Source organism: Maylandia zebra, linkage group LG18 (assembly GCF_041146795.1).
Source record: "Maylandia zebra isolate NMK-2024a linkage group LG18, Mzebra_GT3a, whole genome shotgun sequence".
NCBI lineage: Eukaryota > Metazoa > Chordata > Actinopteri > Cichliformes > Cichlidae > Maylandia > Maylandia zebra.
The window spans coordinates 18429988-18443210 of NC_135184.1; the positions used below are offsets into that span (position 1 = coordinate 18429988).

At 40.1% G+C, this 13223-nt stretch overlaps 1 protein-coding gene across 4 annotated transcripts in view; it reads left to right on the plus strand.

Annotated features, from left to right (window-relative positions):
• The window catches only part of LOC101464940 (A-type potassium channel modulatory protein DPP6), a 97026-nt gene that overhangs the window by 77012 nt on the left and 6791 nt on the right, over nucleotides 1–13223 (plus strand). For all 4 annotated transcript variants that reach the window (XM_076876789.1, XM_076876790.1, XM_076876788.1 and 1 more), the window contains 9 exons: nucleotides 3485–3605; nucleotides 9328–9482; nucleotides 9980–10077; nucleotides 10202–10328; nucleotides 12369–12407; nucleotides 12547–12654; nucleotides 12737–12828; nucleotides 12912–12959; nucleotides 13044–13156. In XM_076876789.1, the coding sequence (XP_076732904.1) occupies nucleotides 3485–3605; nucleotides 9328–9482; nucleotides 9980–10077; nucleotides 10202–10328; nucleotides 12369–12407; nucleotides 12547–12654; nucleotides 12737–12828; nucleotides 12912–12959; nucleotides 13044–13156 (901 nt within the window). The remainder of the gene's footprint in view (nucleotides 1–3484; nucleotides 3606–9327; nucleotides 9483–9979; nucleotides 10078–10201; nucleotides 10329–12368; nucleotides 12408–12546; nucleotides 12655–12736; nucleotides 12829–12911; nucleotides 12960–13043; nucleotides 13157–13223) is intronic.

The following is a 13223-nucleotide window of genomic DNA, read 5'->3' on the forward strand; positions in this document are numbered from 1 at the left end:
CATGAACTTGAGTGTCGTCCCATTCTTAATCCATAGGGTTTAATATGATGTCGGTCCACCCTTTGCAGCTATAACGGCTTCACCGCTTCTGGGAAAGCTTTCCACAAGGTTTAGAGGTGTTTATGGGAATTTTTGACCATTCTTCCAGAAACACAGCAATGAGGTAAGACGCTGATGTTGGAAAAGAAGGCCTGACTTGCAGTTTCTGCTCTAATTCATCTCAAAGATGTTCTGTCAGGTTGAGGTCAGGACTCTGTGCAGGCCAGTCAAGTTCTTCTACATCCATGTCTTTAATGACCTTGCATTGTACACTGGTGTGCAGCCATGTTGGAACAGGAAGGGGCCATCCCCAAACTGTTCCCACAAAACTGGGAGCATACAATTGTCCAAAATGTCTTGGTATACTGAAGCATTAAGAGTTCTTGTCACTGGGACTCACCGAGCTCCATAGCTTTATAAATGCTTGTAGAAGCAGTCTACAAGCAACAGTTCAAATTCATTCCATCCATTTGAAGTGGAAGTGTTTGGAACATCTGGTTTCAAAGATTTCAACGGGTGAGTGAATACTTTTGGCAATATAATGTACATTTACAGTCCTCTAATTCCCCAAAAGGATTTTACATATATATCTATATGTGTATGTATGTATGTAAATATATTTGATTTGATCTCGTGACCATACAAAATGCACTGAACACACTGTCATATAGACTTGTTTACAACATGTAGAGTCTCCAAAAATAGAATCCATACTTTTGTGCATCATTTTTCTCCAGTGACTTGAAGCACTGCAGGAATAATGCACTTGACATGCGCAATTTTCTGTGACACAGCTGCACTCATCACTTGGAGTTTGTCTTTTTTCAGAAAGCCATCACTGAGGGGGGCATGGTTATCCAGTTTCTTTATGGTTGATGACTGTTGGTTATCATGTTTCAAGGATCCTAGTAGATTCTTAGTGATCTGCCATCCAGGAATGGCAGCAGTAAGCGACTTTATAAAGTTTATAAAGGATCACAAAACACTAAAAAAAAACCTGGTTCTCGATCGTTAGTGGCACAGTTTCCTCATTAACTTGTGTATCTTTTTATTCTTGGTAATGATTATGCTTACCTGCAACTGCCTATTGTCATTATATATCCTGAAAGAAAAACGTGGAACGTCGCTGAATCTGTCGTGCAATTTACCTGCTTAGCTGAAGCTCATTATGGCTTATTCCTTACTGAGCTTTTCTATTGTTTAAAAACTATTAAAAACAAGTTAGCAAGCAACAGTGCTGCGCTGGGCGACATGTTGTTTTGTCAACACTTGTTTGAGAGACTTCTTAAACAGCTCTGTGCTCTCACAGCTCTTCATTTAGCCTTTTTATGTTATACAAAACTGTATATTTAGATTGTGTTGACACAATCTTGGTTTTGTTGTATGAAAAATGCTAGCCCGTCTTTTACTGAGCTTAAAAGTTTCATCGATCCAGCACCTGATGGTGTTTTGTTTCATTCTCTCACTTACTCCATTTTTCCCTTGTTGACTTTAAATTATTTTTCTGTTTAGATTGTGTTCCTTAAACGAGTTACGGCCCCACGTTTCATCGGCTTTTACTTCAAAGCTTTTCCTTTGTGCTGTAATTGCTCTTATCGTATCATTTGCTTAAATTACAGATACATGGCTGTGAGAAAATATTAACATTTCAAGTGTGTGATGAGAGTTTGCCTTTTGCCGAGGGAAGAAAGCAGGTGAATTTGCATATGGTAATAATGTATCTGATTGTTCCTCTCGCATAGCTGTTACTGTAGCTCTGCGTTTGATTTAATGAACTACCAAGGTTGTGCAGGAAAGGAAAAAAAAATGAGATGAGCTCTCGTCTTTTGTCTCTCTGTGACCCGGAGATGTGTTTTCTTTTTTTTCCCCATAACAGTTTGTGAATATAATGATTTCCCATTAAGTTTATCAGAAGTGGAGCAATTTATCATCAAGTGTTTCATCAGCACAGAAAAATGTGCCGTGTGTGTTTGTGCCTGTGCCTGCGTGCAGCCGAGCATCAGATGTACAGTGAGAGGAGCCAGGAGATGAATCCTGTGACGTTCCCCTCATTAAACCACAAGCAATTACTCCACCATGACGGTGCAATCAGTGAGGCTGGGTCAATGCGCGCACACACACACTCATACACACACATAGAGCGGGAAAAGAGATTGTATTGACACAAATAAGACGATGGATTTAAGGGAAAATGACCAGTGGAAGTTTTATTTGACAAAATTAGACGTCTCGCAACTTCTCGCTCACCAGCACACATCCCAGCATGCAACTGCAACAACACAAATGAGCAACCATGCTGCTCGCCCTGCTCAGGTAGCTTTGATGTTGCTGCTTTCATCTCTGCCCTTTTGAAATGGCTATCTTTTGGCTTTTTGCACTTTCACTCTTTTCTCTCATCTAATTCCCTTGAACATTAAAAATCACCAAGCAAGTGAGTGTGAATCCAGATATGGATGCCCTACAATTGTAGCTCTGAGAGTCCATTCAGTATTATTTATGACTGTATCAGTTTTGTTCTGAAAGTAAATCTCAACCCTGAAATTTAATGCATGTCTTTTAATCATTTGGTTGGCTGAGGGTTTTTTATTTTATTTTATGTAACTCTTTGAATCCTGTCCCACGGCTGCTTTGTAACACTCGCCAACTGCCAGCTTCCCTCCTTTTTACACTGCCCTGCATTGATCTGTTTTCCTCAGATGTTAATCCCACAATATAAAACTTTGATTTGCTCAATAGCATCCAAAGATCAGAGCTAAAAGGACTTCTGTCTTTCTGTTTTCCTCCATCTTATGAGTGATGTGAGGCTTAAATTTCACTGAAGAGGGTACAGCTGACAGGCTAGTCACACCATCACGACCTGAACTATAGACATCAGACCGTCTTGCGTTCATCTGCTTCATACTGGCACCTGTTGAAGCGGTGAAATCACAGTTTATAGACAGAGGTTTTTAAGTGTCCCACGCTCATCTGACAGCGATGCGTCTAAATTCCTTCAGGCGATGCCTCTGTGGGTGCCAGAGGCTTAAATCAGCAGTATAACCAGCAATTTAGCTCAATCCCGGCCGCCCCCTGCAGACAGCGCGGAGTTCTCAATGAGCAAGGCGGGAGGCGGGGGAGTCATCAGCTGGCATCTACATATGTTTTTAGCAATGTATGTGTGCCTGCAGGGCCGAAGCCGATTCCAGCGCCTTGATTAGCAACAGAAATGGTTTCGTGCTGGGCTGAAGAGGAACCCAGTGTGAACTATAATGAGGGAGATTTCTTTTAACACTCGTGCATTAAGCAGGTGTTGACTGAGAGTGTATCAGCTTGGATTAAGATAATGTGTTGTTATTACAAAAAAAAAAAAACTCTTACATTTTTGGCTTAAAGATTTCATTTTTTTAATGCAAAAGTACAAGAAATATTAATGATGATGGCTACTCTTTCACCTTTTTTTGTCCAGGTCTTCATATTTGAAAACAACATCTACTACAGAACGACTGTAGAGAGTCGAGCGATCCGCCTGGTGTCCACTGGCAAAGAAGGAGTTGTCTTCAATGGCCTCACTGACTGGCTGTATGAGGGTAAGATGACTTAAAAAAAAAAAGGTCGTACCAAAATACAACAACGCTTGAAATAATATTGATTCCTTTATGTTGCAAATGCTGGAATTTTCTTCAGAGTTCAGATCAAAGACGGATTTCTTTCATCTTTAACGAGTGGTTGAAGTTGAACTCAATTATGGATTCTGAGAATGAATTGCAAGGGCTCAGTGCACATCTCATTTCGAAACCAGGCCAGCTAATGTGTTATTATAAAGTCTCTGCTTTTCAGGAAGGTTTTCTACAACATTTCAGATGCTGGGTATGGGGATTTTGTCCCAGTGAGCCACAGGGGCTTTAGTGAGGTTGGACTGTGATGTTGACTGCATTTGAATTGATTTTAACAGCCCAGTGTTGTTGCATGGGGTTTAGGTGAGGAATCTGTAGAGGTCTGTCCAGCTTTTTCTCTTTCTCACATTGAGGATTTGTTGCGCCAAGAGCATAGACTGAATAGAAAAGATGGACATAGTCACTGTAATGCCGTCCCCTGATTTCTGGATTATTTTTAAAATGTCTGAGAAATTCTGTCTTCAGTGCGATTTGGATTTTTAAAAATCAGACATGGACATATTCTGTTGATAGGGTAGCATAAGGACAGTTTTAACTAATGCAAGTGTTGCCCAGTTAGCTTGTTCAGCAAGGTCCATTAGAGACATAAAATGTGGTCACCCGCTAGCAAATAAGCCTAAAACAAAACCTACTTACTAGAAAAATCATCCGGCTCTGTGTCTGAAAAGAGCCGAATGGTGAACAGAACAAAATACCACCTAGCTGTCACTCACAGTGGCCAAACATGTAATATTACACGTGTTTAAGAAAATTAATCACCCTCTGTAAAATTGTCTTGACACGTAAGCACAGCCCATGATTCAATAGCTTGAAGAAAGAGCTTTAGCCCCAATATGTTTCTGTAAATTTATCATTTTCTTGCAATGTTGTGCAATATTAGGTTGTTTCAGTTCGCTGAGGTTTGCTGGTATTAGTTTATGCACAGCTCTCTTACAGCCCTGCCACAGCATTTCAATCAGGCTGAGGTCTCGACTTTGATTCGGCCATTGCAGCACCTTGGGTTTTTTTTCTTAATCAGCCCTTTTGTTGCAGATTTACTGCTCGTGCTTGTTGTGTTGCATGACCAAATTCTGGCCAAGCTTCAGCTGTTGGACAGATATCTTCAGATTTGACAACATTTTGCTATACAGAGAGGCTTGTGGTCAACTCAGTGACTGCAAGATGCCCTGTGGCTGCAATTGACAGTTAGTATGAGGTGTTTGTGCTGATATGCTGTGTTTGGTTTTTGCAGTACACGGTGCTGTGCATTATGGCCAGACATCTGCACTTTGGTCTCATCTGTCAAAAGGACATTGTTCCAGAAATCTGGGGGTTTTGCTCAGATGCACTTTTGCAAACCTAAGCTGGTCTGCCATGTTCTTTTTAAAGAGAAGAGGCTTTGACCTTTCCGAAGATAACCATTCGATCTTTATCTATTTGTACTGTCAGAAACTTTAACTTTTAACATGCTAGCTGAGGCCCTAAGAATCTGAGATTTAGCTCTTGGTTTTTTGCAGTTTCTCTGAGCTTGGTACAGCGTGACTTTGGGGTGAATTTGCTGAAAATTCCACTGCTGGGAAGATTGTGGCATTGTGTTGAGAGTTGCTGCTGATCATTTAATCAATTTCATTTGATTAGCAGCATCTAGCTGCTACTTACCCTCATATTTCCCATAGAGGTAGTATGGATGTACTTAATTCAAGAAGCTATAGAGACCATTTAACAGCCTTTAAACATGTTCATTTTTGCTTTAAAGATTGTCATGTTAATAGTCTGCACCCTACTGTACTACTGTAGGGTATGCATGTCTACTACTGTACTAGTAGTACAGTAGTACTACTAGTACTTTCTTCCTGTTGGGAGTTTTTCTGTCACCACTGTCACCAAAGTACTTGCTCAAGTCAATCGTATGATTGTCGGTGTTTCCTCCATTTCTTTGTATTATTGCAGGGTCTTTACTTTACAATATAAAGCACATTGAAGCAACTGTTGTTGTGATTTGGTGCTGTATAAATAAAATTGAAGTGAACTGAATTGTAGCATCTAGATTTCCTCTTAAATCTTCTTTAGTTGTTTTTTGGACTGTTGGATACAGTAGAAATAAGTCATAAATACTTCCACCTCCAGTGTTATCACGTTGAAGTCATAATAACAACATGTGCATTTACTTCCAGTTGTGTTTCTATCCAGCCGGTGAAGGCAAGTTTATTATTCACTTGTTTTTGGGGGTTTTTCTTTACTGAAATCCAAATATCTTTCTTTTTAGCATCTATGTGCTCTGTTGGGTTCACCAGCTAATTCAGTTGCCAGCTGTGTCTTCTGTTTGATGCTACAGGTAGTGTTGCCCACGGAAGATTTATAGAGCTTTTTTCGCTCCCAACAGCTGCTTGCCACATCTGGGTATGCACTCATTATGTTCACCAGGTAGTCACTAACTTCATCTACCTGCTGTTTGTTGCTGGGTGTTAGTTTGTGAGGTTGTTTTGTGTATTTTCCCAGCCTGCCGCCTGAACAACACAAGAATGAAAGTAAACTTTAGGTCAGCGGCTTCAAGAAACTTTTTAATATGTACTGCATTTCGACGGCTACACTTGAAAACCATTTTAATCCAGTCTTTTGACACCTGCCTCTCCCTACGGCGTGTTGTGTATTTGTGTGCGTGATTCCATTTGAAAGCACGCAGCTGGCTACATCTCAGCGCACCTCCTCCTTTAGTCTTCGCATAGCTTGCGTTTGCGTTCTGGCAATTTTAATTAATTCATGTTTGCAGCACTGCAATCTCACTCAGCAGATGTTCAAAAGCCAACATATTTGCGATTTAATATGAGACATTTCCCGATTACAGCATATGTGGGACAGACATTGTAATTACATACCTCTTGATTACGGTTTTGTTTACAGATGCATTGTCATGTTTGAGAATAATCTTTTGAAGTTTGAAGGTAATTTTATTTAGACTTCTGCATTGTTATTTCTATTAATTGTGGATTTATTGCGGGTGAGGAGGGGCCGGGATAATAATGCAGGGCAAATATAATTACAAAATGCCAATTATTACGAGAGAAATTCTGTTACAGTGCATGAACTGCTTCAGGGTCGGCTCTAATCGGTTTTTCATTAATGGGATTATTTCTTTGTTGGAGACACAGAACATGACATGAAAGAAGTAATCCATTACCAGAGCCGAAGCAAGATTTGCCTGCTGTGTTTTCCTGCTGTGTTGTAAGGATTTATCTGCGGATAACACACTGTCTCACAAAAACAGAGACGATGCAGCTTATGTATATTTCCCACGCATTTCTTGGAGTGTTCACAGTGCACACTGTGCTCTTCAGGTCAGAAGGATTTGGCAGAAGTTGTATGAATGTGGTTCAAGGTGAGGTTGCCTCATTTCTGGAAGGCTGTACATTCAACTTTAAAATGTTTTTACTGTTTTTTCATTGAATTTACTTATAAGGGCTCAAGGAAATGCTACTCATTTTAAACATCTATTAAGGTGTTTAACTGTATATACATTTTAAATCTCACAGTACTGTGCAAAAGTCTTGAGCCTTCCCTCATTTCTTTATATTTTACTTCCAAGGAGTCAGACTTTTTTGTCATTTATTTTAAAAAAAAATTGGTTTTGAGGGACAAATCTCCAGCTTTTCTCATTTTCATAGTTGCATCTATGAAAATGCCAAAGATAACACAGTTTGACAGCCATAAAGTAGTATTTTTTCCCACCAGCAAGGTGATTCCCAAAGAGCTGTTAGCTGGAAACTTGGGATATCTCAGCATGGTGTGCAACATGTCCTTAAAAAGTGCAGGAACAAAAAAGGAGTATATAAAAAAAACCCCTATAAAACAGATGATCAGTAAAATCAGAAGCCTCATCGGGTCTCAGCGGAAAGACGGCTGTCACGAAGGGGGGATAACATGGAGAAAAGGCTGAGGTATATCAAATCACACAAGAACTGGACAAAATCAATAGCAACAGGTCTTATGGAGCCATTCATGCAAATTTTACATTTTTAGTTCAAATCATGAGGAGAGATTCCCAACAGTTAGTGTCTACAGCCAGCAGACACTCACTGCTGTGGATCTTGTCAAAACTGATTTCAATGGTAAATGATGGACACAGAAAAATGCCATCAAATTATAGATTCACCAACATAATCTGGGAGGCATGTCAATAGCAACAGCTTAATTTTCCAGCATGACAATGACCCTAAACACACGGCCAGAGCAGTAAAAATATTCCCAGTTCTTTGATTGCATTAAAAAAAAAGCAAAAACAAACACATTTGAACACTATCAGTCATGGATTGGCCTCCTCATGGCCTGGATCTCAACATTATTGAAACAATGTTAATCCCAAAGGGGAATTGTATTGTCATAGCAGCGTGTATACAGTAGACGACAAAGCAGTCATATAAAATTAAGTGTTGAACGAGAGATATAAATGGACAAATATAGAGAGTTTAGGCTGTGCGAAAGAATAATGGTGATCACGCCAAAATGCAAAGAAATGAGGGGCTGTGCATCACGCTGAAGAAAACATGCAATTTCTATGTACGAACTATCATATCAAGTGGAATATTTAATGATTCACATTTTTGCTAAAGCATCACAATTCTCTTTTGATTTTCAGACGTAGTTTTGTGGGCTTAAACAGTTCTCAGACAGGAATAATTATGTGTGGGCCTTTGATGCTGATCAATAGTGGTAGGAATAATTCCACACTTGTCATAAGAGAGCATCAACCAACACGAGCTCTACCTTTGATCAGGAGATTAAAGATAGTGAAGTCATGAGATGCTGGAAAGACTTTCACAATGAATTGTCGAGCTGCAGGTTTGGGGAGGTGGAATAGATGAGCTCTCGTATGAGTACAGCGCGTGGGTTTGTCTTTTCTCATGTCATTAACGTCTGCAGATCTGTGGAATTTGGTCAGAAATGTGGCGTCTCTTTTGTGACTGGAGGGTTGGCCAGCCGCAACCGAAAGAGAGGGAAACATCAGCTGCACAGTCAACCTCTCCACTGATTTCTCACAGAGAATATGTGAGAAATGGATAACTATCCCATCTTTATGTGGAAACAAATTATAGCATCTATGCAGAGCTTCATAACAGAGGTCTTTTTAGTGCTTTGGCCTTCATAAAACAATAGATTCATTGAATTGTGCTTTTTTAGAGTCTCTGCTGGTTTTATTCGGGCGCTGACCTCGAAAAATCAAGCTGCACTGCAACAAATTACCCTCTGCCATAGAGTGAAAATTCAATCAAATTCTGTGTGAATGGCTTCCTTTGCCAGCTGTGACAGCAAAAAAACAAGATTGGCTAGTTGGAAAACAAAATCAAAATGTCCTCATCAAGGCTGGACTGATCAGTCTGTGTTGGAACATGCTTTTCACAGAGTTCTTCTGCCCCCTGCTGGGTTAAATGCCACCCACAGGCAAAAGAAAACTCTTGGACTGAAATACAAGCTGAGCGAGTATGGAGCCCTTTTCTAATAATCATGTTTTTCTTGTTAAGAAAAGATGTTCACCCCACTGCCCGAATAATTGGGTATATTAACCAGTTTCAAGGAGAATACGCCAGTAATAGACTGAACTACAGTATTTTGCCACGTTTAGAAATGTATATTAATAATATGTTGTTGATTTGTTTTACAGAGGAGATCCTGCAGACCCACATAGCTCACTGGTGGTCTCCAGATGGACTGCGTTTGGCCTACATGACCATCAATGACACGCTGGTGCCAAAAATGGAAGTGCCGTTTTTTACTGGAGCGCCATATCCCGCGAGTCTTGACTATCATTACCCAAAGGCAAGTCCCGACCAGCAAATCTTACAGCTTAACGAATTCATAGTTTTTACAATGAAAATGCAGGTCTATTCAGACTCATTTCTCTCTGCTCATCAGTGATCTGTCCAAAAGATTAATAAACTATGGGCAAAATATTTTGGTCCTTTGAGAAGGAGTCAATGGTTCAAGCCTGTGTCCATGACAGATTTAAAGGAAGAAGTTAATTACGATGCTTAATATGCAGTTCAGGGAGAACATTCATGTAATGTTTCATTTAAGCCCCGTTATCCAAAAAGAGCTTGTGATTAAAATGAGCCGTTGTTTTAAAGAAACTGATAATAAACTGTGTGACCTAAACGTGCTGAAACAAGACTGAAAGGCACAAACCGAGACTATTCAGTGTGCAAATAACAAGCTTGTCGCATCAGAATTATGAGAGATGCCAGTGAACTTCCCTCAAGAGGACAAAAAGATCAGTTATTGAAGCTTCTGACCTTCGGTATCTAATTTCCTTGCAGGCTGGAGAAGAAAACCCTGTAGTGCACCTGTCAGTGGTGAGCCTCCACGGTCCTCTGCACACGGTAGCGATGAAGAAACCTGATGACCCCCGGATAGGGTGAGTGACTGAATCTGAAGGTGCCTCGCTGTGTATAAAGTAACAAGCACCGAGATATATTTTCGTAAAGGAGACAGTGCTGCTTGTCAGAGGTGTCATGTGTTCTCACCTTCTGCTTTTCCAGGAGGGAATATTACATCACCATGGTGAAATGGGCAACCAACACCAAACTGGCTGTCAACTGGCTGAACAGAGCCCAGAACAACTCCATCTTGACACTGTGTGAGGCGACCACTGGAGTCTGCATTAAGGTGAAACAAAGTGTGAAATTAGCTGCCACCCTTTCCCCGTTGTGTTAAAGTATTCCACTTGTGACATTCAGTGTTTTCCTGGGAGAAGACTGGAAATAACCCTGGCTTACATGTTTTTCATGTCGATAAACACAAACACTGTAGTTTATTTTGAATCAAACATCAAACTGCTGCTGCAGATACTCATTAGAGAAAAATAGGTCCTGACAAGGGCACCATTAGTCCTACAAGAGTAAGGTTGCTATGTATAACACATTGTCCAGCTGTTTTTTAACAAGCATTCATCGTGGTGAATATCTTTCACTGTAGCGTGAGACAAGGAGCTTGTGTTCTTGTGAAACAGTCGCTTATTTAAATCCCCATAAAAGTCTTTTTTTTCACTTTACACAATAAGCAATATAGAAAGCAGGCATGTGAAACATTTCATATGGTGGGCTTCATACAACCCATTTTAATCTTGAGTGAAAATCCCCTCTTTGTCAGTCTGAAGACGTTTAACTGTACATTTAATACCATATGTCTCAGTTTTTTTACAGAAAATTACAGAAAAAGTTCATTGATAGTAATTCACATTATTTCCCATACTGAAAAAAGGACGTTTTCTGTTATTGCTTATCTAATTACTTTGATGTAGCTTGAATGCCAATGGTGGCAGTCTTCAGTAAGAAAATATTGTGAGAATACTATTTAAAGTCCAAAAAACATTATCCAGACGCTTCCACCTAGCTAGACTGTAGTCTTGGTCCCCGGGCCTTATGTCTGATACACCTGATGTAGACTGATAGTTATAGAGTGATCTTCAGAAACACTGTGGATGGAGACAACAGTTTCCAGCATTTGGCTGATATTTATGCAAAGATGCTGGTTTCTTTAAGTCGTGTATCACTGTTTTAATTATTCCTGTCCAATCTATTACATAAAACTGAAAGAGAAGCTTCTTCTAGACTCCAGCTGATGTGCACAAACCATAACTTTCATATCACGCATCACAAAGTCACATTGTTCTTGCTTTAGCTCATCAGTTTAAATCCCAGCTGTGATCTGTCAGGTGTTTTGTTTTGTTTTTTTTGGCCACACTTGCATGTATGAGATTGGTATTGAGAGTCTTGTCTGGCACTGTCATATATACTATAGTTATATATAGCCAACAGCATCAAGTAGAGAGAGACTGTGTTTGTTTGTCTAATTTTTTGGCAAGAATATACAGTGACGTGAAATAGAGATTGTTCACAAGGCTGCACAGTCTTCTGAAAGCTTTCTTTTACACAAATTAAGTACACCCTTATTGCTTCCTTAGGAATTAAGATGGAAACGAGCAGCCAAGTGCCACCGCTCAAATACAGATGATAAATTGATCATCAGCTCCTCTATAAAAGCAGAGGTTTTGGCAGTTTGCTGGTCTGAAGCGTTCAGTTGTGTATTAACAGAGTGCCAAGGAGGACCAACATCAGCAGTGATTTTAGAGAAGTAATTCTTGTTGCTCATCAATCTGGGAAGAGCTATGAGACAATTTGCAAACCATTGTTTGTCCATCATTCTAGAGTAGGAAAGATTATTCACAAATGGAAAACATTCAAGATAGTCACCAGTCTTCTCTAGTGAGGATGTCCCTGCAAATGCATCCCAAGGTCACAGAGAAATGTCAAAAAAATCCAAGAGCTATGTTAAATGTTAAATTTCAAAATGATACAATTAGAAAAAGATGAACAAGTATAGCTTTTCTGCAAGGTTGCCAGAAGAAAATCTCTTCTCTCTAAAAAGAATACGGCTGCACAGCTAGGCTTGCAAAGTTGTATCTTAACAAACTACAAAACCTCTGGGATAATGTCCTCCGCACAGTCAAGACCAAAGTGGCCATAATGTTTGACGAAAACCAAACACGACATATCGGCACAAAGAAAGCTTTCACAGGACTGTGCAATCCTGTGAAAGCTTTCTTTTTTACATAACTGTAAATGTAAAACCTTTTGAGATGTATCTTTTCATTTCCCTCCTATTTGCTGAATTAAGCTTTCAGCTCAGATCCTTTTATCTTTTCAGAAACATGAGGATGAGAGTGAGAGTTGGTTGCACCGACAGGTATGTGATGAAAGACGGAGAAGTCTAGTTGGCTAAAAAACAGACTCTTTTTTTATCCCGTGTGTGCATGAACACGTAAACAGACAAAGATATAAAAAGCCCTGCAGGCACGTTTTTGTAACTTCTCTCCTCTCTTCAGAACGAGCCGCCGCTCTTTTCCAAAGATGGATACAAGTTCTTCTTCACCAGGGCGATCCCTCAGGGTGGCAGAGGAAAGTTTTTCCACATCTCCATGTCCACATCTCTGGTACGTAATGTTAAACCTTTGCTTGTAATATTTTTCCTTCGTCCTGTTGCGTGAGTGTCTAATTTGTGTTACTTCCCTTTAGCCCAACACTAGCACAGACATACTTCAGTCCCTAACTTCTGGAGACTGGGATGTGACCAGGATCTTGGCCTACAATCATGAAAGAAACCTCATGTAAGACCTTAAGATGCTTTCACATTTTTAAATGCAGTCCTGGCTCTCTTGTTATCTGACAGCAGTGTTCGGATGATTCACAGTTACTTCCTGAGCACGGAGGATGACCCCAAACGGCGGCACTTGTACAGGTAGCGCTTTAGTTAAAGTCATCTTGGTGATTTTTTTTAAGTGCTGCTTCAAGTGTACATTATTTACTCTGTGCCATCCTGCAGTGCTGACACAATCGCTCCATTCAACCGCTGTTGCTTGTCCTGTGAGTTCAAGTGCGGCTATATGGATGTTTCATTCAGCCACGACATGCAGTACTTCTTGCTCAACTGTAAAGGTGAGCGTCCTTTACCTTGAATCACTTGAGAAATCTTGGACTGAAAGGTTTTACATAACAACACTCC